The 21,777-nt window shown below is 47.3% G+C and overlaps 1 protein-coding gene across 1 annotated transcript; it reads left to right on the top strand.

The window, feature by feature from the left end:
• Positions 1 to 1,009: 1,009 nt before the first annotated feature.
• Positions 1,010 to 21,365, top strand: LOC135817172 (uncharacterized). The gene is made up of 17 exons (XM_065330298.1): positions 1,010 to 1,838; positions 6,859 to 7,029; positions 7,371 to 7,526; positions 8,065 to 8,162; positions 9,086 to 9,152; positions 9,703 to 9,888; positions 10,786 to 10,859; positions 11,497 to 11,685; positions 12,413 to 12,580; positions 13,577 to 13,740; positions 15,424 to 15,586; positions 16,331 to 16,514; positions 17,097 to 17,160; positions 17,581 to 17,759; positions 18,427 to 18,684; positions 19,085 to 19,269; positions 20,041 to 21,365. Exons 1-17 carry the CDS (start codon positions 1,545 to 1,547, stop codon positions 20,312 to 20,314), a joined length of 2,874 nt encoding a protein of 957 aa, XP_065186370.1. The 5' UTR covers positions 1,010 to 1,544; the 3' UTR covers positions 20,315 to 21,365.
• The last annotated feature ends 412 nt before the right edge of the window (positions 21,366 to 21,777 follow it).

The raw sequence follows: 21,777 nt of genomic DNA, 5'->3' as shown, positions 1-21,777 counted from the left end.
ATACAATGTAACTGTTAGTGTTGGACACAAATTACGGATACATGTAACATGAGTCATGACTGTACAAGTAGCGTTGTAGTTCACAGCAGACACGTACCCATACATGTACACGTATTGTGTAAGTCGCGCACTCGCGATAAGTCACGCATTTTTGTCTTCAAGACCTGGTGCGCGACTTACGTGTACGTGTATCGCGAGTAGACTGTAAATCTACAGGAAGGCGTAAAGAGTTTGCTGTCTCCGCACTTCCGCAACATTGTTTCAGCTCATTTTTTTGGTTGTCCTGGCATCATTGTATGCACAAGAACTCTCCCCTTTCAAGTAGTTGCGATGTTGACAACTAACTTACTTACTTTTGAGATTTTTCTGAAAATATGGATGCGATGCCAACAACTTATTTTGGCACCGTTGCGAATGGCATGCATCTTTGAAAGGGCTATCCCTCAGCCTGGCCCGGAATGTTCTCATTCCAGAAGTCTTCACATGCAGCATGTCATCACAGGTTTTCCTGGCAGGAGAAGAGTCATGACGACATGAGGATGCCATGCTCAGCTAGCATCGATCATCGTCTCTAGCTAGCATGGCTATCGCCGGAAGTATCGGCAGTATCGCCCATCGGCGCACCGAGTCCTCAGTGACGGCATGCAGTATTCCACCACGATCACGACACCATTTAGATCTACCAGCGCACTTGTGCCATCGTTCCGCAAGTGCCAGAGTGCGAGCACGTGGATTGACCCCGAACTGGCCGAAGCGTCTGCTTCACGACTCCATCATGTCACCCTGTCCTTGGCCACTTCCACACCGCGGTGAGTCTGAGAGTGAGCACTGAGTAGGCCAGGCCCAGGGGCAGTGGCTACCGCTGCCTACTGCTAGGCACGCATCTCTACTCTACTGTCCCTACTGACGTGACTGTCGACCCGCCTGCCTCTGCTGGGCCGTCTGGCACATGCAGAGTACTTGTTGTACTTGTAGGCTCCGTTCACGATCGCTGCGCTGGCAAGAGCAGAACTGGCACGCGCTCGCGCGGCCTTGCTTGTCAGTTGTGTATGACTGTGCCGCTTTCCAACAAAGCGACACTACACTGTCTACAGTCTACACTTGTCTTTGTCAGTACAGCCTAGCCAGCAACAACGGACAATCGCACGTGGCAAGGACGCTCCGTAGCTCCATGTGCATGTGTAGTAGATCCACGTTCCAATCTCATTGATCCCTTTACTAGTAGTATCTCCACTGGCTCCATGCAGTGGAAAGGGTGAACTGAGCCAGCTGATCCGCGTGTACAGTCAATAACTCACTGACCGTTGTGTTTCGGCACGCTTTGCCTTTGGAGTTTGGTGTTGCATGTTGTGCGAGACTGTGTCAGGGAATAGTACTAGTAGTAGGTAGGTGGTGGAAGGAGGTCTAACAACGGTCATACTCATAGTTCACTATCGTACAAGAATGATTGCTGGTCCTGACTCTGGATAGACGACCAACTGCAGGTTGTTTCCCTGACAAAACCTTGTGCCCTACACAAAGCACATTCGTGATCGCGCTGCAAGATGTCGGGTGCACAAGCCGCAGCGACCACTGCAGTCGTTCTCGAAATGGACACCCTGGGCCTGGCAGCGGACCGTCACTCGCATCGCTGCAGTCACGGTGGTTCGCAGGCCAGCTTGAACTCGCATCACTCAGGAAACAGTGGTACTTCGGGTCCTGGACGGAATGCCAACGGTGCTGTGATGGCTGCCGACGCTCCCAAGCTGGTGGTCAGCGAGGGTCAACTGGATATTCGTGCGTTCTACGAGAGCGTGAAGGCGCCTGGCACGAAGGACAATGTGGCGTTTGCTGCTGAGGTGAGACGATGACCAGGATGACGATGTATGTTTTCTCTTGTAAATGGGACAAAGGAACTGAAGGAACTTTCCGAGTCCGATTGTAGCCTGATGTTCGATTAGGGTTCGGAAATGATTGCATTACGATTGTGACATTTTGACCTAATTTATGTCGGATGTTGACAGGTGTTGGTTTGAACCACGGGGGAAAAACTGCTCAAACTGTGACTGGCGTACCACAACTAGTAACAGAATATCGGATTAGTGGCGAACCACGAGCGTTTCGGTGACGTGTTTTGAAGTGTGCTACAAGGGTGTAACAGGCGTTGTGAGCGTGTTGTGTTTCAGAATGATTTCCCTTTTTTCAGAGGCAGTGAGTTGAGTAACTAAATTACTTTGCCATGACCGTTTCTTTCCTGGCGCTCTTCGAAAACGTATTCAGGTTCGTTGTGCCCTAGTCTCTCGTTTGGTACCGGGGATCATGTTTTATACATCTGCGTAGCGACGGGTGAACTGCAGAAAGGAAGTTGACAGCTTTACTGTTCCCAAGCCCAGGTCGAGGCCAAGGGGAGCAGTGACTGGGTGCGCTGGAGAGGGACGATGGCACAGACAGTGACGTGCGATCGGCGCATACTGGTGGCCTACATTCCGTTCCAGCTAGCCGCGTAGCGTTACTGGTGTGTGATGTAGTAACTGTTGCGTTCCCTAGTCGTGTCACGCTGCTCATGATGTTGCCAGTAAATGGGGCGTGCATTTTGGAGTACTGCAGCACTAAAATTTTAACTGAAGAGTGAAGTCACTAAACTCTAAAGTGTGATCACCTGTTTCCGACCATGGGGTCAGAAGACTGGTGTACAGCTAGCACAGAGTCAGGACGAATCATAATGAATTATGTACTGCAGACTGCAGTGCACATTGGACTTGTTCATGTAGTGCAAAGTTCACCAATACTCATCAATAATGTAGAGTGGTGATATCATTGAAGTCCTGTGTGTGTGTAGTGGCCACACATGCCTAAAATAGCAATGTCAGTAAGAGTTGGGGCTTGACTTGGGAGTACATACTGTAGACTCATTGTATGTACTGCAACGTGACTATGATTTAGTTGTGTACAGACACATGCGCGTGCGTGCATGCTTACTATCACGTTGAGCTTAGACGAGGTAGACCTGGTCTTTCCGGTTGGGCTTCTAGGACCTGCACAGGCTGCATGATGCCATGACATTCTGGGAGTGGGATCGTGACCCTGTACTAATATAGCGTAACGAAACAGCTGACACAGTACGTTGCCAAAACCATCAGTTCTCATTTTCACTGGTATCCCTGTGAAATACGTCAATTCCTTCGAGAAGTAATTTTAAAAGCTAACATGACCTCTCATATCTTGTGACTGTGAGAGAGAAAGAGAGAAAGAGAGATGACACCATTGCTCATAAAGATGTGCTGGGATGGAGTAGCCTTGTATACTGGGTGCCCAGTGCGAAGCACTTCGACTGAGTAGGAGCAGATACAACTATTAAAGTTTAATAATGCAGTTCTCAGTTCCTCCCTCCTTGATTCATAATAGTACTCTGCCATATGATGTGATCTAAGAATGTCTATGTTACAGGGTAAACATGCCACGCAGGTTACACACACCGTCTTGTGCTTAGAATGTCATTATGACTTGATTGTCAGCAGGGTGGTATTGTATTGTGTGCACAAACAACAGCGCTGTGTGGCAAGCGGGTTTTTATTTTAGGGAGAAACTATGTGGAGGACGGGAATGAATTCCTTGCATTCAGGTTGCCACGACTACACATGCCAGGGACAATGACGTAGGCGAGAACAGGAGACACTCAGACAATTTTTCCGCCGTACGTAATACTTGGCGAGCCGTCTGCGCCTGCATGACACATGTGCATGACGCTGTTCTTTGGTGATTGTCCTCACAGGTGGGGTCGTGGGGGTCTATACAGGTAGAGGGTGACTTACTACAATGCTATTGTATACATTCTGTGTCGGAAAACAACTAACTTACAGTCCATGGCAATGTGACCATCCATTAACCATCACCCAAACAACACACACACACATACTGCAAACTGTCAGCTTGTCAGGACTTGAGGGGGATGTCCAACCCGCAAGTCTGAGATCTGTTCCCGTGACCATACTGTCAGTAAAGTTAGTTGTCCAATGCCCCACAGCTACACGTAGTATGGGATATCAGTGTTGGACAGCTGGTACTGCCCGGCAGCATATCCTGCAGCAAGCCTCACTTTACACTAGTAGATGTATGTATCACATTCAGCTCAGTGTATATGTTCCAGTTGCATTCTGCCCTTCGGCGGCTGGCAGGTAGGAAGTCTCTCAGTGCTGCAATAGCACTGACACCTGCGTGTGTCCTGTATCCAAGCGGAGTATACGTTTAGTAACTGATGGCTCTACTACTACTAGTACCTGTTGACTATAGCCACTGGCACTGGCGCTGGCACTGGCACTGGCACTGCCAGGGACATTCTCAGCACATTGGTGTTTGCAGGTGACAGTATCATGAAGATGGTGTGTGTGTGGGGGGGGGGGGGGGGGAGCATGGCCAAACTTAGGATTCGACTGTGCATGGAGTCTGGAATATAGCAAAGATTAGGATTACATCCACACTGAGATAAGCACTTTATGTAAGTTACCTGTTTTACCTGTGAAAGGACATTCCCTTGAGAAAGACTGTACACTCTGCAAGCATGGTAATAAGCCACAGTGGCTACTATGCCCATACATATGCTGTCTATATGGGCATTCCTCTGACCTCAATGTGCAGCCTCCCCTGTTGCCGCCGCATCTCCTGTTTATTGTGTCAGTCTGGTAATCAGTTTAGTCTGAGGGCATGGCATCTGCAAACTGAAAATCACCAGCGATAGACAAGGTCAAATACCTCTGAGCCAGCCAGTCCTGTTAATAATTCACCCTGGCCCGGGCTTGCTCAAAACCTTCTTGTGACACTAGCAGGCCGTTGGTGGTTGGCTCCAGGTAACCTAGCAACCTATTCTGTAGACCAGGGCTTAAGGGGTCACAACCTGTCAGTACTCCCAGGCACACCTTCATGTAGTGATGATTAGTAGTAGTATTGCTATATGTTTGTTATGATTTCTTGGTTCTTCACCCGATTTTTGTAATCCCTCCATATTAGACTGTTTTCACAGCCATTAGTTTTTCACCTTTTTTTTGTAATTTATGCTAAAGTATTGCTATATGAGCAAAACCCATACTTGGGTGGTATTTGTGGGGTTGTTGGGCATACTAGGGTAGGACGTACTTCAAAGTATACTCTCAGCACTCAAGACCGAGGCTCTCAAAGCACATACTTGTAGTTATGCAAGTAAGTTATCATCAGGGTTCATTTTCTCCCATGGAGAAGAAGAAGACCAAGGCAGTGCGAATATGCGCACAGCTACCCATGCAATGATGCATTCCTACGGTGTACTATTTATGTGTTTACAAATTATGTGTTATAAAGGAGCCATACTACACTAGTAGATCCTGCAGTGCAGGGGTTGCAGATGAAACAGGGCTGTGTCTTTAGCTTTGCTACTTGGTACTAGTACGACTCGTAGTAGTTCAAGTGCAGCATGCAGGCTGTTGAAGGTGCTGATCAATGTGCATTAATTTTGTCGAGTACCCAGTAGTAACACGTACACCGTTTGGGTGTTTTAAATAATTGGCCGCATGATATCATCTGGGAATGCCTTGTAGTTTGCTGTAAAAAGTACCTACACCTTGGGCGGGTGCTGGTCTCCCCATTAATTAATGATGCGAGTGTTCAGCTGCGCAGGCTGCAGTCAATCATTGATTTGCACCTTGCAATTAGCCCCTTTGTGTTTGGTATTGTAGCCTTATAGGGGAGCTGAGGGCCACTTGGTTGCACTTCAGACAACTGGAGTAATGCCTTTGTAGTCCTGATGACCGGCTATCGTGGTGGCTAGGCTAGCCAGTACGGGGCCAGCTGATCCAGCTACTCCACAGCTATTGTTGCTGCTCTCAACTCTCTATCATTGATCTAAATGCAGTAGGAGTGTTTTTGTTGCTGGAGTACAGACTGGCATTGATCGCAGGGGATGTATTGATTTTGTCTTGCTGTATTCTATCATGTCTTATTGGGCAGAGTTGGATGACTCCTTGGTATGCATTCTCTAGGTCATTCCCAAAGTAAAAATAATTTGGGCAACTAGTTGAGAAAGCAATGGTAATGAATATTGATTAATTGGAATGCTTTGTTCTTCAAAGTACTTAAAAGTATTAAGCTGTGGCCTAGGGCTCAATGTATGAGAAAGGAGCAGTGTGCCTGCAATGTAGTATTCTAATGGCCACCACCTTCCCCTCCCCTTGATCAGTATACACATGAGCTTGCATTATTGCTTGCCACAGAGGGTCTAGCAACAGGAAAACCTGTTGGGATGAGGCGACCACCTGTCCCAGGAGACCACCGCACCAAGGAATGCTATTTCCAGTCAGATGACCCTGGATAAGGAGACCGTGACCTGGTAACAGAGACCACATTTTGAAGGTTCCTTGAGCGGTCGTCTTCAAGTAGACGGGTTTTACAGTACATGTATTCCTGTTCGCACTGGGGTGTGGCTAAAGTATTGTTTTCACTGGGGTGTGGCTGAAGTATTGTACTGTTTGCTCACAAGCCTGGAAAGGGCTCTGTGTTATTATTAATGTACAGCAGTATACCCTAGCTGCTCTTATACATCTTATGTGGGTGTAGCATAGCATACATATAGATTGTAGCAGAGAACAGATAACATAGACGCAGCGGATTGGTTGCGATTTCGCGTTTTGACTACTTTGTGGCGGGTCTGATCTACTCACATCCCATAAATTAAGGAGTTGTGTTTCACATTGCGTTTAAATGTACGGCTCGAAGTGCACTTGTGGTTTCATTTCACTGGCCTAGGCTATCTGTTCTTTTGCGGAGTTGCTCTGACAAGCATACAGTGCATACCGGAAATGCTCTGTAACACTTTGCTGTGTGCTTACTGTACAATGCTGTGTGTGATGGCAGGTCGACAAGCGTCTGAAATGGCAGGAAGAAACCGCTCTACCGCCGGAGGAGATTCTGGATCGCGGCGAGGCCGAGGGCAGCATATTTGGTGGCTGGCTGGCCAAGAACTTTGGAAGTGCTGACACTGCTCTGCTGAGGCTAACCTCGCAGAAGTGGCTTGCAGACAATCTGGTGAGCTACACGCGCCTATCACACCAGCCATTGATTATTAATATAGTATTACTTCTTTGGTCACTGGAATCGTGAATATACCAGCTTGTAAAAAAATAAAGCTGTGATTTACGGCAGCGCACAAATTTTCACTTTGATATTCCATCCCTTCTATGCTCTCTTCTTGATTCTATCCACCCCCGTATTGCTGTTCTCGCTCCACATATACTGGCACCCACAGAGACATAGACAGCAATAGTGACAACACACAAATTGAGGAGTAGTTGGCCGCAGCCAGATGTGCCATACCTAACATGCTCTCTTCTTGATTGTGTCCGCCCCTGTGTTTCTGAACCATGCAGACATCCACCATTGTGAAGGGTTTGTTGAAGGCGCACGACGCCTCGGCAAGGGCCACGGACCACGTATCCGGGCAAACTTGCCTGCATCAGTGTGCTGTGCTGGCGTATACCTGCACCTTAGAGGTCATCTTTGACAATGACCCACTCGTGTGGATGGTGAGTAGGTTGCAAGATTGTACTTGGTAAGATTCTAAATAGTTTATGAACTGCAGACTTAATTTCCCAATGCACAAAGGAACGACGGGAAGAAGATAACCTATGTGATAGCAGAACTCCAGATAACAGTCTACGGGGAAGCAAGAGGACATTCTGTTTATGGGACAAGTCACATGTAAAGGTATGAAGGTAAACGCTTCAAACATTACAAAGAAACACCAATGGATACGGGGTACCATAATATAAGTTCAGCATGATATCATGTGTAGAGCGAACCATTAAATATCACATGACTAACACTATTTCTGATTCGTGTCATGTCGAGTCACAATTTGGAATGGGAACTCCCCTAGGCTTCGATATGACAGTCAGCACACACAGAGTATCACATGTTCTATCCAGATAGCACCCTGGAAAGCCCAATAATTCCATGTTTCAAGTGCAGATAAAGAGACCGTGTTTGAATCTGAATAGATTGTGTGCTGTGTCTGAGAAAATCGAAGCAATGTTGGTATGTCTTGCTGTTCTCTGGCTACAGGTAAAGGATGGCGATGGGCTTAATGCGCTGGAATTAGCCCTCGATGCACAACTTCCCGACACTAGTATACTGATTATGGAGAAAATGCCCAACAGCAAGTGAGTGATGATCCGGGGAGGGGGGGGGGGGGGGAGAGAGAGTTCGAGGGGGAAGATGAGAATGGGGAGGAGGGGGTATACAGGAAGGGAATGAGATAGATAGAAATGGATGGATGGATGGATGGGTGGATGGATGGATGGATGGATGGATGGATGGATGGATGGGTAAAGGGTATCAGGAGGTCCACACTCTAGGGAGCTTATAATATGATACTCTTGGTCACACCTGTAACCTTTGAAACAATACCATGCCGCAATCAATCCTTGCCAAACCAGGGAGGGACATCGTCTAGCAGGTGGTTATCGGCTGGTTAGTTTGGTCAGACAAGAACATTGTTGTACTGATTGCTGCCCTGTTCCGTCACCAACTTTAAAAGTTCCTTTCCAAGTTAACGTAGTTCCGCGCATATAAGCCCATGGGCTAATATATGAAATAATGCATTTTCCCGAAAAAAAATCAGTAATAATGGTTCGTTTTAGCCCTGGGCCTATATTCGAATTTTGGAGGCAGCTGGCACGCGAAAAAGTACACGTCCGTGCGCGGTTGTCCGCCTACCGTAGGTACCGGTACTGGTAATGAAGTCTGCACTGACATGCTGTACTATCGGTTCCGTAACGGTGTTTGGGTCTGTTTATTAGCCCATGGGCCTATAAACGGAGGTGGGCTTATATCCGGATATAGGCCCATGGGCTTATATGCGCGGAAATACGGTACCAGGCAGTGAATTTCGACCCAATAAATGAAGTATTGCCGCGTTTGAGTGCACAGGATAGTGTGTGTGTGTGTGTGTGTGCGTGCGTGCGTGCGTGCGTGCGTGCGTGTGTGTGTGTACATTGTGCTATGGTTGTGTAGCACACAGCACTATGCCAAACATGGGCTCAAATGAGATCGATCAGCATTTTAAGCACTTCTGTTTTTGCAGTGTCAGAGAGGTGTTTGAAGGCAAGAAGAGACCGTTCTACGCACTGATGAACAACCTAGAAATGAAGGTAAGGCCAGGCAGGGGTTTACAGGCTAGAGCTGTGGCAATCAAGAATGCTGGCAGGCAAGGCTGATATTTGATGCTCTGCCTGAGCTTTGCAACGTGGCTTACTTGGCTTGACAGGACTGAGCGTGATGCCTTCAGCAAACGCAGTCATAGTTTGGCCATTGTGTATTGCTGAGCCTCATTAGAGAGGTTCCGCACTACGTAAAGTTGAGCAACTTTACGTTAGGGGGCGGGAAAAGCCCGTGAATTTGCGAGTTTGCTCTCCACTTACGGAAAGTTGTCTACGTAGAGTACGTAGATAGGGCTCTGATAACGTAGCTGGTCCGTAAGTGGATTGGGGTACAAATTTATGACTCTCTCCCCAGGTCGATCTGGTCGTACACTGCCGCGTTTGGAGTTGCCAAGGGCAGCTACATGATTTGAAAACTCCGTATGGCGGAACACAGATGCGCATGCTGTTTACGTAAGACTTTCCGTAGATCGACTACGTTTTTTACTAACGTAATTACGTTATGCGGAACCTCTCTATTATCACCATTTCTTCTTTACAGGACGTAACGCATGCCGTGATGGATCGCATGATCGATGCCTGGCCAGAAGAGGAGCAAGGTCGTGGCTTTGACTTTCACTACACGGCGCTGGAGTCCGACACAAACGGCCTCACACCCGACACGTACGGCTTCAGCGGCAACAACAGCTGCTTTCTGAACATCCTGAAGAGAGCGAAGCTGGCAAATGTAGGTTTACTTCCGCATCATACACGTCTTCACGCAATTCAATGCAGCAATATACATATCCAGTCTCTACAGTCATACTGCATTGTCCTTTCGCTGCGACCTTATTTCCTTTGTCACTGGTGAAAACGGTGTTCGCAGCAAAGAAACCACATGGTATGGTTGTCGAGACCGAGTGGTGTTCATATTTCCAAACTCCCCTGCAGAAATTGAAACAGGGCACGAGTAGGACCAAAGCATGAACTGAGCATGACACATAAACTATTTGCTTACATCATTTCAAAAAAAGAGGGGACCTTATATAAGCTAAAGTTATCCGTTTTGTCCAACGCTAACGACTATAAGCATGATAATGGTGAGTCGAAATGTGCAACAACAAAACTGGCTGATGTGATAGTGACATTCAACGACCTGATGCTTAGCTGCATCACGTCTGAAATGTGCAAACCAGCAGCTTTCAAACTTGGAAGGTTATAAGTTATGCATCAGGTCGTTGAATGTCACTATCACATCAGTCAGTTTTGTGCTAATTGTTGCACATTTTGACTCACCATTATCCTGCTAATAAACGGATAACTTGTAAACTTATGGTCCTCTCTTTAAGAAATTTTTTTTAATCCTTGGCTCTCCACCCGAGTTAAATTTACATCACTTCATCACTTCAATTGTTTCAACCTCTGCATGACGGAGATGTGCCACTCGATTGTTCGAGAGAGAGAGAGAGAGAGAGAGAGAGAGAGAGAGAGAGAGAGAGAGAGAGAGAGAGAGAGAGAGAGAGAGAGAGAGAGACACACACACACACACATATGCATCGCTCTGGCAATCTGTTCTGGTTTGTCGCATGGCTCTCATACTCCTCTCTGCCTCGGTGGTATTTCCCCGGTGTGTTCCGTATTGCAGGAGTTCAGTCAGGACAGGGCTGTGCGCATGCTACTCTTTACAAAGTGGTCGTCCTACGGCGAAAAGATGCTGTGGTGAGTCATGTGGGACGTGTTGTGCTTTGCAACATTCTGGCTGTAAATACACTCAGCCAGTACTGTGCAGCTAGTCTTGCATCCTGGTGTTGTACAATGCCAGATGGAGTGTTTCTCCCTTTCTTTGTTCCAAACGACAAGCAACTCCTGCAGCTCAGGAAAGCTCAGTAGCATGATGCCTACAAACAGTGTAAATTGTGTGTATGCATACCATACAGTGTGAGTTTGTAGAGTGCAGTGAAGGTGAACTACTAGTGGAAATACGGATAGGGATACAAAGAGTACAAGATGCTAGTATGTACAGTATAAGCACAAATATTCGCCTGGAATTTAATTTCGTCTTTTCGTCCAGGAAGTTTTTGGACGAAATTAAATGCCGGACTAATGTTGATTTGTCCAGCTTTTCTATACACTCTTATGATCCATGGACGAAATTTTCAACCGGACGAACTCCCGTTCTTTGGAGTTGGACGAAATTATTGACCGACGAAATTTCTGCCTGTACAGTATATAGCAGTGTATGCATATGGGCACTGAACCAGACTGAGTAACTGTGCACGTCAATACTGAACATAGGAGTTTCTTAAAGTTCGTTTTGGCTATTCATTGCGTGATCCTTTCCCTCGTCTTTTCACAGGGTGTCGACATTGAACTTCCTCGTCTTCATTGTTCTTTTCACGCTAGCTGACGTCTTCGCTGTTGACAAACTCAACCCCCAAGAGTATAACCAGCCGGTTGATTATGCACGAGCTGTTTGCGAGGCAATCGTGCTCCTTGTCGTGGCCTTCTTCTTGCTCGGTGAAATCGTGGAGTTGTTTGAAAAACGGTACGGTCGTGGAATGTACCCTTGGTGTTGTGGGGTTTCAGGATGTTTTTGAGAATCACCTGTTCAGAGTTTGATGATCATTGGGAGACCGGTCCTGATCTTGTCTCCCTTTGTTTATGACACCTTGTATCTGTAAATGTTCGTATTCTATATTTGAAATCACAAGCCCAATTGAGAGTTAAAGAGTTGAATAATAGGTTAAGGAGGGAGAAGAACAGTCTACTACTACATGATGCTGTATACATTGTTGCACCATCTCGTGAACTAGATATTAGATCTGTGTGCCAGTAGTTGTGTTTCTGTAGAGATGTGCACACATGTACGTGCATGTCTGGAGCCAAGAACAGTGTCTGGCAGGTGGTGATGTCAAGGCAGCGAATGCAATGGCTACCTCAATGTTTCCTGGGTGGTGTTGCCCAGCTCTACATAGCATCGGTGCCGTGAACAGCGAGCAAAAACCCTATGTTTTGTCCTTGTTCTTGTTTCCTTTTGTTCTCCACATCTTTTCCAGTAGGGCTGTAGTATAAAAAATAAAAATACACAAAGGCACACAATGAAAACCTTGGGCAAATTCCGTTGAGACTCAGAGTTTCTCGCGTGACTCGGAATTTGCCCAAGGTTTTCATTGTGTGCCTCTGTGTACGCCGCTCTGTACGGTCACTACAGCTGCTACTTTTTGAAAGACTATTAAACGTGCTTTCTGTTCCTGTGCATGGTGTTGCTGCAGATTAAAATATCTTGGCGAGTTCTATAATTACATCCAGCTGAGTTCGATCTTTCTCATTCTAGCCATTGTGCCGCTGCGAGCACTGGACCTGCGTTCACAGTGGATACTGCTGGCACTGGGCTATCTCCTCACCACTATACGCATCTTTAAATTCATATCAGCTTCAAGGTAAGGCGCCGCAAGAATTCGTACTTTCAGCAGTCCTGTTTTAGAGATCAGTTTAGAGCCTAGGAGTGTCTTTGTTTAACTTTCATCTTGGCAAATGAGCGGGGTTTGTGTACCTCGCTTCACAACTATCTGTACTATGTTTGACTTGAGGTTCAACTCTCTAAAACTGACCATGACAAATCTAGCCGGTTTGGAAATTGCTTTAGATTTAGCACCACTAAAACTACCTGTCTGCGGTTTTCGACCTGAGACTCCAGTTGCTAAGATTTACCGCATCAACCTGGCTGGTTTGGGAATTGCTTTAGGTGTAGTGGGGAAAATCATTTAGGATTTTGCCCCACTAAAACTTCCTGGTTACAGTACCTTCGGCATAGTTATGTGGAGAACAAGTAAGCCTGTACTGGACTGGCTAAACTCCGGGAAAGTACGGGTCTGGATTTATGCCTGTACCTATGGTGAAGTAAGTTAATACAGATAACATAACATAACATGTCCTGCCCCTGTAGAAGATGTGTGGGGTGGGGATGTTGCTGGGTACTGCGGCTATTAGGCTTTTGCCAGGTTGATTGATCATTGTATTCCTCACCCCTTAGTACAACGCGGTTATGTAGTTCTTGCTCTCAGCTGTTCCACCTGCCGATGGGCATGTTGTACAATATGTATCAGGCCCGCTGGAACCGATCCAGTTGGCTAAGTCACCACCAGACCATCTTGTAGGCCACCAAAGCATGTTTTTAAACATGCATTGGTTAAAAAACGGATGAGGAGGTTAGGTGTACCTGCTACATCATACACAAAGTATTGTATAGATATGGTATGGCCGGATCTATCCGAAACTGCTTCCTGCAGTCCTGTGCATGATATGTGTGTGCTTTTGTGTGCACGCACTTGTCTGGTTGTGTGCACGCACTTGTCTGGTTGTGTGCACGCACTTGTCTGGTTGTGTGCACGCACTTGTCTGGTTGTGTGCACGCACTTGTCTGGTTCTGTGAACAGTCTGATTGGAGTGTACACGCGTGTCCTCGTCGGCATCTGTCAGAAAGTGCTGCCCAAGTTCTTTCTGATCTTCTCACTGGCTCTCTTCGTCTGGTCCGGCGCGTTCTACGCATCGCTACGTTCCCATGTCAGAGGTAGCGAGGAAGTAACAGATATAGTAGCTGGTAAGTCGCTTGGTTGAAATCCGTCGTCCACGTGTGATAGAGCACTGGAGAGTATTCTCGTTAAAAGATGTGATAAAAGAACTTAGTATAGTATAGTATTTATTCGTATTTCTCTAGGGCAGTCCCCACAGACCTATGATCTCCTTACGGGGCACCCTAGCCAATCTAGGATTGCGATACGAAATTGATACTTACTGCTGTATCTGCCTATACCCACGCCCTTCTGCTGGAATAGGCCCTTGATACTGATGTTTCAAGGCTATCATGTATCCTCTTTTTGTTTCGTGTCTAGAGCGAAAAGAATTAAACAGCATTTCTTGGAGACAGGAAGCTTATCAGGGAAAGAAAAACTACAAATCTCAAGCTATTCATCACCATCATCATTATTAAATAAGGACTCCGAAAATCATGAACCAGTTTTCCAGTTGTTTTTACCACCTTGTTGTAATGGCTACCACCCTCGTGGTGCTAGTTATCCTTATGTTTTATTGGTTCTGGTTGCTTGTACTTCCTCCGTTAAGCAAAACTTCGTTGCGTTTTTACAGTTCAGCCCTAATCATTCTATGGCTACGAACACGCTTTGCAAAGTGGAAAACAAGGCAGGATATGAAAGATAGTTATTTACAGATGTCACACAGCTCGTTTCAAAGCAGTCCAGCTTCACTCTCCGTCTGAATCTGATGATGACTCACTCTCTGATGACATCGAGTCTGCATCCTCGCTGACTGTCGCCGCCAGCGCTGCCAGCTTTCGTTCCGCAGCCTTTACAAGTTTCCAAGACACGATTATTGTGATCGTGGAGATCGCCAAGTTCTTCGCTCGAACTGTGAGCTTGACGACCTCCACGGTGGCGCTGCTAGTTGTGGCCACTCTCCGGAACGCCATGGAAGGAGCCATAAAGAGCCAAATAAACGCTCTCCATCTTCGCAGCGGTGTAGTCGTGCCAGCACGTTTCCACACCCTGCAGAAGCTCCTTTCTGGTTTCCTTCGCCACGAGTGGCACGTCAGTCTACAGGCTGTGGAAGAACGCCAAGTCGTCGACGTTGAGATCAGGATTCTGCGCCGACTGAACGACAACCTGAATGTCGAACGCTTTTGATTTCCCCTGCGCTGCAAACACAAGTGCATTGAATTTGGCTGTGTGCGGATCCGCACCATCGACTTGTGCTAGTACAGCAGTGCCTGAGCGCTGGCCGGCTCCTGGACACTTCTTCGAGCCACGCGGTCTTTCAAACTGGTTCTAATTTTCGCACTTTAGTGTCATGCGCGCGCGCCTGGGGTTGTGTTCTGGTGACATCCTGTTGAGAAACGGTTCTGCTTCGCCGATTTTTTCAAAGGACTCCACGCTTTTCGGAGGTTCAAAAGCCTGTCAGAACAATGGATGACAACTCAGCTACCCTATGCAGGGGATAGATCACTGACATGTATGTCTAATGCCGACAGAAATATCATGACAAGAACACTTAAAACGCAACGAAGTTTTGCTTAGCGGAGGAAGGTAATTCATTCGAAGAGAATACCCGAAAACTGGTTCATGAATATCGGACAGTCCTTATTGATGATGATGGTGATGAATTGCTTGAGATTTGTAGTTTTCTGTCCCTGACAGCATCTGTTGATTATATTTTGCAATTTTGCACTGTGTTTTCTGTGCTACCTTCTCAAATGATGTGCTCATTGCAGACAGTGATGGTCTGGCTCAGAACGTCACCCGTACCATTGTCCAAGAAGACAAGGGACTGATCCTGGAGCTGTCCAGCTACGGCGAGACTCTGTTTCTGGGCTTCCGCGTTCTCGTGGAGGGTCGTAACCTGATACAGTACTATTCAAACTCGCAGCAACTTGGGTAAGCGCTTGGCTTCCGTGCATCAGCCTGGTGAGCAGACGAGGGCAAATATATTTTAGATGCATTCTCCCCAACATGTGGTCGGCGATGTACGAATGCTTGACTGAGCGGGTGACTCGAGAGTATAAATTTTAGTTTGTAGGGGGTTGTCACTTCGTAGAAATTTAAAGAGCTGAAGACAGAGTACTCATTGGTTTGAGGTAAAAAGATATAGTGGCCGTGTGTGTGTTAAAATAATCATGGTGGTTTGATGTTTTGCCTAAAATGTCTCTTCCCCTTCGAGCTAAACGGAAATGCAGGATGGCTGGTGATGGCCAATCATGGTTTTTTCAGTCGTCCAAAACAGTGGTTGCAGCACCTCTAGTGGAGTAAAGGAGTGATGCTTACCTGAGTTACACATCAAACACATCTCATACAAATCTTTCCCAACTGTGCACATCATCAGGGAATAGCAAACTTTTTCCTTCCCACAAAGTCTTGCATCCGTAGTCCTTTCATGGGCGCATGGGCATATATTCATGTGTGTGTGCTTGTGTGTGTTTCGTTTGTTATGTGTGTATGTGTGTGTGTGTGTGTGTGTGTGTGTGTGTGTGTGTGTGTGTGTGTGTGTGTGTGTGTTCACATGTGCGTGTGTGTTTATGTATGTATGTGGGTGTGGGTGGGTGTATATGTGTGTGTGTGTGTGTGTGTGTGTGTGTGTGTGTGTGTGTGTGTGTATGTGTGTGGGTGTATATGTGTGTCCAGTGCTCTGCCAGTGATTCTGTATCTGCTGTTCCTGATCGGCGTGGTCATGATCATGAGGACAATTCTCATTGCGCAGATGGCGGCCACGTTTGGTGCCATGAACCGCGACGCTGTGAGGCAGGTAGAGATCAACAGAGCGTGGGTACTACCTGATCTAGAGGCTTCTAAGCTATGGGATATTGCTGTGAGTATTGACACATCTGGCACCTGTTTTCTACCAGGATGGTGCTGGGAATACATCTACCTGCATACGTGTATGCTGCTTTCTTGCCCATCGAATCCATTTCGGCTGATTTGTTCGTTTAATTTACATTGAAACCTGTCTAAGACGACTGCTCAAGGGATCTTCAAAGTGTGGTCTCTGTAACCAGGTGGTCTCCTTATCCAGGGTTATTTGACTGGAAATAGCATACCTTGGTCCTGGTTGCAGTGGTCTTCTGGGACAGGTGGTCACTGGGCCTTATCCGGGTGGTCGCATTGACAGGTTTTACTGTAGTAGCTCGTTAGAATATTGTAATACTATTTTAATATTGTCGCCTTTCATGGAGGCGTCAGTCCTGGAATATAAGTGTGTGTGTGGGGGGGGGGGGGTACTATATTTGGAGGAATCTGCCAGCAATGTGATATTTTGGGAACCAGATACAGGCATGGTCCTATTTTCTACCCTCTGCTGAAAGTGCACGACTGCACCGCTGTACGCATGGCAAATCAATGTGTATGACTTTTGTCTCTATGATCTGTGTGTGCTGTGTCCTTGTGTGTATAGCTGAAAGGGTGGCGCATGAGATTTTATAAGCCCTCGGCGGGCTTCACGGAGAAACGCATGCAAGGTGAGAATAAACTGGTAATGGTATCACGTCCTTTTCATATACAGTAGAAGGTTTTAGCCTTTTCAGTCCGGCATTCCAACCAATCCCGAAGGGAGGGGGGGGGGTTGTGTACGGGCAACAAAATCTGCGTCTCGCAAATCTAGATATCTGCGATTAAGGCTGGAGAGCTGGTGTAGCGTGACTTGGGTGCATTGTGAAGTGTGGGTTAAACCCGCGAGGCTGCCAGGCTTTCGTGCACGCAAGTACACGCAGTGGCGGCGTATGTTGCTTTCTGTGCATTGCCTACACAGGGTGACTTCTCTCGGAGCATCACACTTGCAGTGTTGATCGCGTGACACCATTGCATTGGAATTTCTAGTCACAAATACTTCTTTTCAAAAGCACTTCAACTCTAAATTAATTTATATTGTCCTGTGGTAGAAATATTGCAAGAGGAGAAAGTGGACGGTTTCCTGAAGTTGGAGAAGATTCTCAACAAGCAGAAGCAGCTGCTGGAGTCTCAACAGCAGCAGACCATAGCACAGTTGACACATCAGACCATTCTCCAGGAGAAGTGGACTGGCCAGCTTATGCAGGCTGTGGTGAAGACCGAGAAAGAGGTAAGTGTTCTGTCAGCGACCTACGACCTAACTATGCATACCCACTGCACCGGCTCAACGTAGACCTGGTCTTTACCAGGTGGACTGATTGGGGGCACATGCAGTTGTGATGAGGCATGGGTAACTCTGCGTACAGAATTGGGCTGAGGCCAAAGCTTGACAGGACCGGTGGAAGCAGCTGCTGATTGGTCTAGCCATACCCTAGCCTGTCATACAGTTTGTGTATGATATGGAGGGTAGACATTATTGTATTTATTCATATTTGTATAGGGCAGTCCCCACAGACTCAGGGTCTTCTTACACATGACACCCTCAGCAGTAAGCATGCATTGGTGCTTGTCTGACCAGCTGGACCAGTTCTGCCGGGCCTGCTTGGCAATATTCTGCAGGCGTCTTGCCTGGTTAACTCCACACCCAACCATGTGTGCAAGTGTTTGATGTGACTTAGAGTGCCTTGGGTCATCCAATCCTTGCAGATGCTGGAATTTAGCAAGCTTATTTGCACAAGCAATAGTTTGTCTGGTTCTGTGTGTGCGCGCGCGCGCGTGTGTGTGTGTGTGTGTGTGTGTGTGTATGTGCGTGTGTGTGTGGATGTGGATGTATGATTGTATATGTGTGTACGCACGCACTCACACTCGCGTTGGGATATCTGGTTGTGTGTGTATAGCTCGGTGATGCAGTGCACAGTAATCACGAGCTAACAGAGAACTGGGGCTCCAAGACCTCAGCCGGCATTATGAGTGTTCGCAATCACTTGAGCGGACAGCTGGAGGAGGCACAGACTGAACAGGAGAAGGCTGCGCAGAGCATCCAGGAACGCATTCTGCAGCAAACCCTACAGATCACAAGTAACCTTGACAAGGTCGAGGTACGACTCGGCACGCAAGAACAAAGACAGGAGAGCACGGAGAAGACACTCGAAGTGGTAGGTTATACGATTGTCTGCTCTGTGGGTAGGATTTGCCACCCCGAACTTAATGGTTATGCACAGAAATAGTACCACCCTGCAATAGATACTTGCCCGTTCATACAGTTCTGGTTTGTATTGATAAACAAGGGAAATATAGCAGCATCAGGATGGCATTGCGTGACCACCTGCTTTCTCTGATACACCATACATGTAACATATGCAGCACTTTCTCAACAGTGTGCTGTGCCTCTCGTTCGAAAATCACCTTGGTGATTATGGCCACCATGGCAATTAAAGTCCCTTGACCGATGATGAATACCAGGGCAATTTAGTCAACTTTACACCAGTTTGAGCATGGTATCATCATGCCGTCATGCTCAGCTGCTCCGGATATCTGTCCTCTCTTACTGCCCAGATCGACTCCAAACTAGTTGCACAGAAGGAACAGGGTAGCAGACACACGGAGCAGATCGAAACACTTAGCAAAAGCGAGGCGGATTCCTCCGTGCGCAAGGACAAGAAGCTGCAGGCACTGGAAGAGCGACTGGATCAGCAGGAGGGAGAGAATCGCGCCCTCACCAAGCGTCTCAATCAGCAAGGGTGAGTCAGTGTAGATCAGTCTGTGCAATAACTTGAAGTGCCTTCGCTTGGCTTTACTCTGAGCTGTGGAGGACAAAGATGTCGTTTCAACTGCCCGATTTTCCAGAGTCAACTCCACACAGCCCTCCCCCCCCCCCCCCTCATCTTCTTGGTGGTGAAGTGTTGCATTCATGTTCGTATTCGCGTGCATGTTTACTGAAGATGTGCACTGGCTCAAACATTTCGAATACTAGTGAATGTGTACCAGGTTCCACTACCATAGTTCAGCTTACAGGGGCGTAGCAACCGCTCTAGCCGGTCCGGCTTTGGCTGGACCTTAAAAAAAAAACATAATGCCAAAGGTGGCCAGAAAGCAGGGTTTTGCACCCTAATGTCAAAATGTTCCCGGGGGACACCCCTCCGGCCGAACCACCTCCAACGGCATTGCTACGCTCCTGGCTTAGCAATCTTGTGCATAGTAGGGCTACTGGGAGTGGATTTATTCATGCATCATCACTGACAACCAAACTCTAGAAGTCCATGAAATTGCAGCAGAAGCCGTATAGCTACGCGAAAGCATACAAGCCACAAACAGGGCCGCCGGTCCAGGCAGCTCTAAAAGAGTTCTCGATGCACAACTGTGCAGAGGTGCTAGTGCATAGAAGCCATTGATGATCCAAATGACTGGCTTCTGGCTTCTACGTTTACCTAGTAGAGTTGGTATCATCCGTTCTCAACTCTCTATGTTCTGCTGCATGATGTACGCCCTTCGGCTTGTATTCATGTGGCTAGATTTCAGCTGGAGCAAGTGGTGGAAATGCTGCAGCGTCTTGAAGTCTCCTCTAACAAGCTGATCAGTGAGGTGTCCATGCTTCGGCGGACGGCAGGTCACGGAGGCGTGGACTTCAGCGCGACCTTCGACGACAAACTGGCCCACTTCCAGAAGCAGTCGTTGTCGAAGGGCAGCAGCCTGCCGCACGGCCTCGCGGGCCTCTCCAGCTCTGCCATGTCACCGCCCCCGTCTGACGCCACCGCACCACCACCGCCACTACAGGAACCTGAGTAAGTTATACACGGGACGGCGTTAGATTGCTACAGACATTGCCACTAGTACTCCTACTCCGGCACACACTGGACTCTGCCTGCGGTGAGCACGCATTCAGCTTGCTGGCCTGCTCTACAGTGACAGCTCTGGTAGCGCCACTCAGCAATGCTCAATACTCTGTATCTTGATGCCCTTCACTACTCTTCCCCACATATACACGTTGATTCCTGTTTGGGACACAACTTAGTACTTTAGGTCCGTTTAGCAAATTTGAATCATTAGCAATTATCCAGCATTATCAGCAAACCTTCTAGCATTAGCTACTTGCTTGGTCAAGTCGGTCTAATGCATTAATTCTAGTTCTAATGTTCATATTAAACTTAGTAATACTACTGATGGAGGTTTTGATTAAACGCTGCCGTGAGCTCCTCTACTGGCATAGCTATACCTTCCGCCGTATCTCTGGAAACGTCACACGCATGACCTGTGCTACGCTGGTGTGCACCCCGCTGCTAATGTCGAGTTAAAGCAGAAATCAATTTTTATGTCGGCTTCTATAGTGTACTTGTAGGTGTAAGCAGCGCGCTACTAAATAATAATTATACTGTGACGTGCTGGGTCGACTCGATGATGACTGTGTCCACAGGGGACACTTTTTGACATTAAATTTAGTACTGCACCAGATAGAGGTCTAGAGAGACAGCCACTTTGGAGAAATTGCTTTATTCCAGCTCCAATGTCACATTTTTAGGATCGCAATTTTTGTAGGATCACAACTTTTAGGATCACCATTGTGTAGGATCACAACTTTTAGGATCACAATTTTTTAGGATCACAATTTTTAGCTTTTTTACTTTGAAGTAGTTCACTAGCACCTTCACGGCTTAGTTCATGTGTTGCAGCTCCGATTTAGTTCAGCAAGTATTCTATGTTAATAGATCTGCCTACGTAGTCGGTATGTTGTTGCATATCAGCACTATTTTTCATTCTCATTTCCACTCAGCTAGCAACATTGCAAGCCAGATGATTCATGTACACGTAGCTGGTTGAGAGCAAGGCCTTTATCAGTTTATGCAATGAAAGGAATCATGGTCTGAGAGACAATAGCGGCGTGTGTGTGTTTGTGTGTGTGTGTGTGTGTGTGTGTGTGTGTGTGTGTGTGTGTGTGTGTGTGTGTGTGTGTGTGTGTGTGTGTGTGTGTGTGTGTGGGTGTGGGTGTGGGTGTGGGTGTGGGTGTGGGTGTGGGTGTGTGTGGTCATTTGGGGCCGGGCTTGACAAGAAACCGTTTCTTGCTTTACCTAAGTGGCCTGCATGCAAAGGCGAAGTCACGCCTGTTCCCGTGTCAGCACAGCCTGCGGCGACATGTTGAAAAGTGGCTCCGGGAGCCTCCCGACCCTACGGTGGGTGTAAGACTCAGAGGCCCTGCAGGCCCTAAAGCATGCTTTACTAGGCATGCATGGTGTACTAGGCATGCATGGTGTACT

This window comes from Sycon ciliatum, chromosome 5, assembly GCF_964019385.1.
Source record: "Sycon ciliatum chromosome 5, ocSycCili1.1, whole genome shotgun sequence".
NCBI classification, from domain to species: domain Eukaryota; kingdom Metazoa; phylum Porifera; class Calcarea; order Leucosolenida; family Sycettidae; genus Sycon; species Sycon ciliatum.
The sequence above is the reverse complement of the archived record's forward strand: the minus strand, read 5'-3'. Positions and strand labels throughout refer to the sequence as shown.

Excerpts from the sequence above, each read along its gene's own strand:
- LOC135817172 (XM_065330298.1), top strand. The coding sequence starts at position 1,545 with ATGTCGGGTGCACAAGCCGCAGCGACCACTGCAGTCGTTCTCGAAATG. Across the intron at positions 13,741-15,423 it reads AGTAACAGATATAGTAGCTG|ACAGTGATGGTCTGGCTCAG; the intron begins GTAAGTCGCTTG and ends TGCTCATTGCAG. Across the intron at positions 18,685-19,084 it reads CGGAGAAGACACTCGAAGTG|ATCGACTCCAAACTAGTTGC; the intron begins GTAGGTTATACG and ends CTTACTGCCCAG.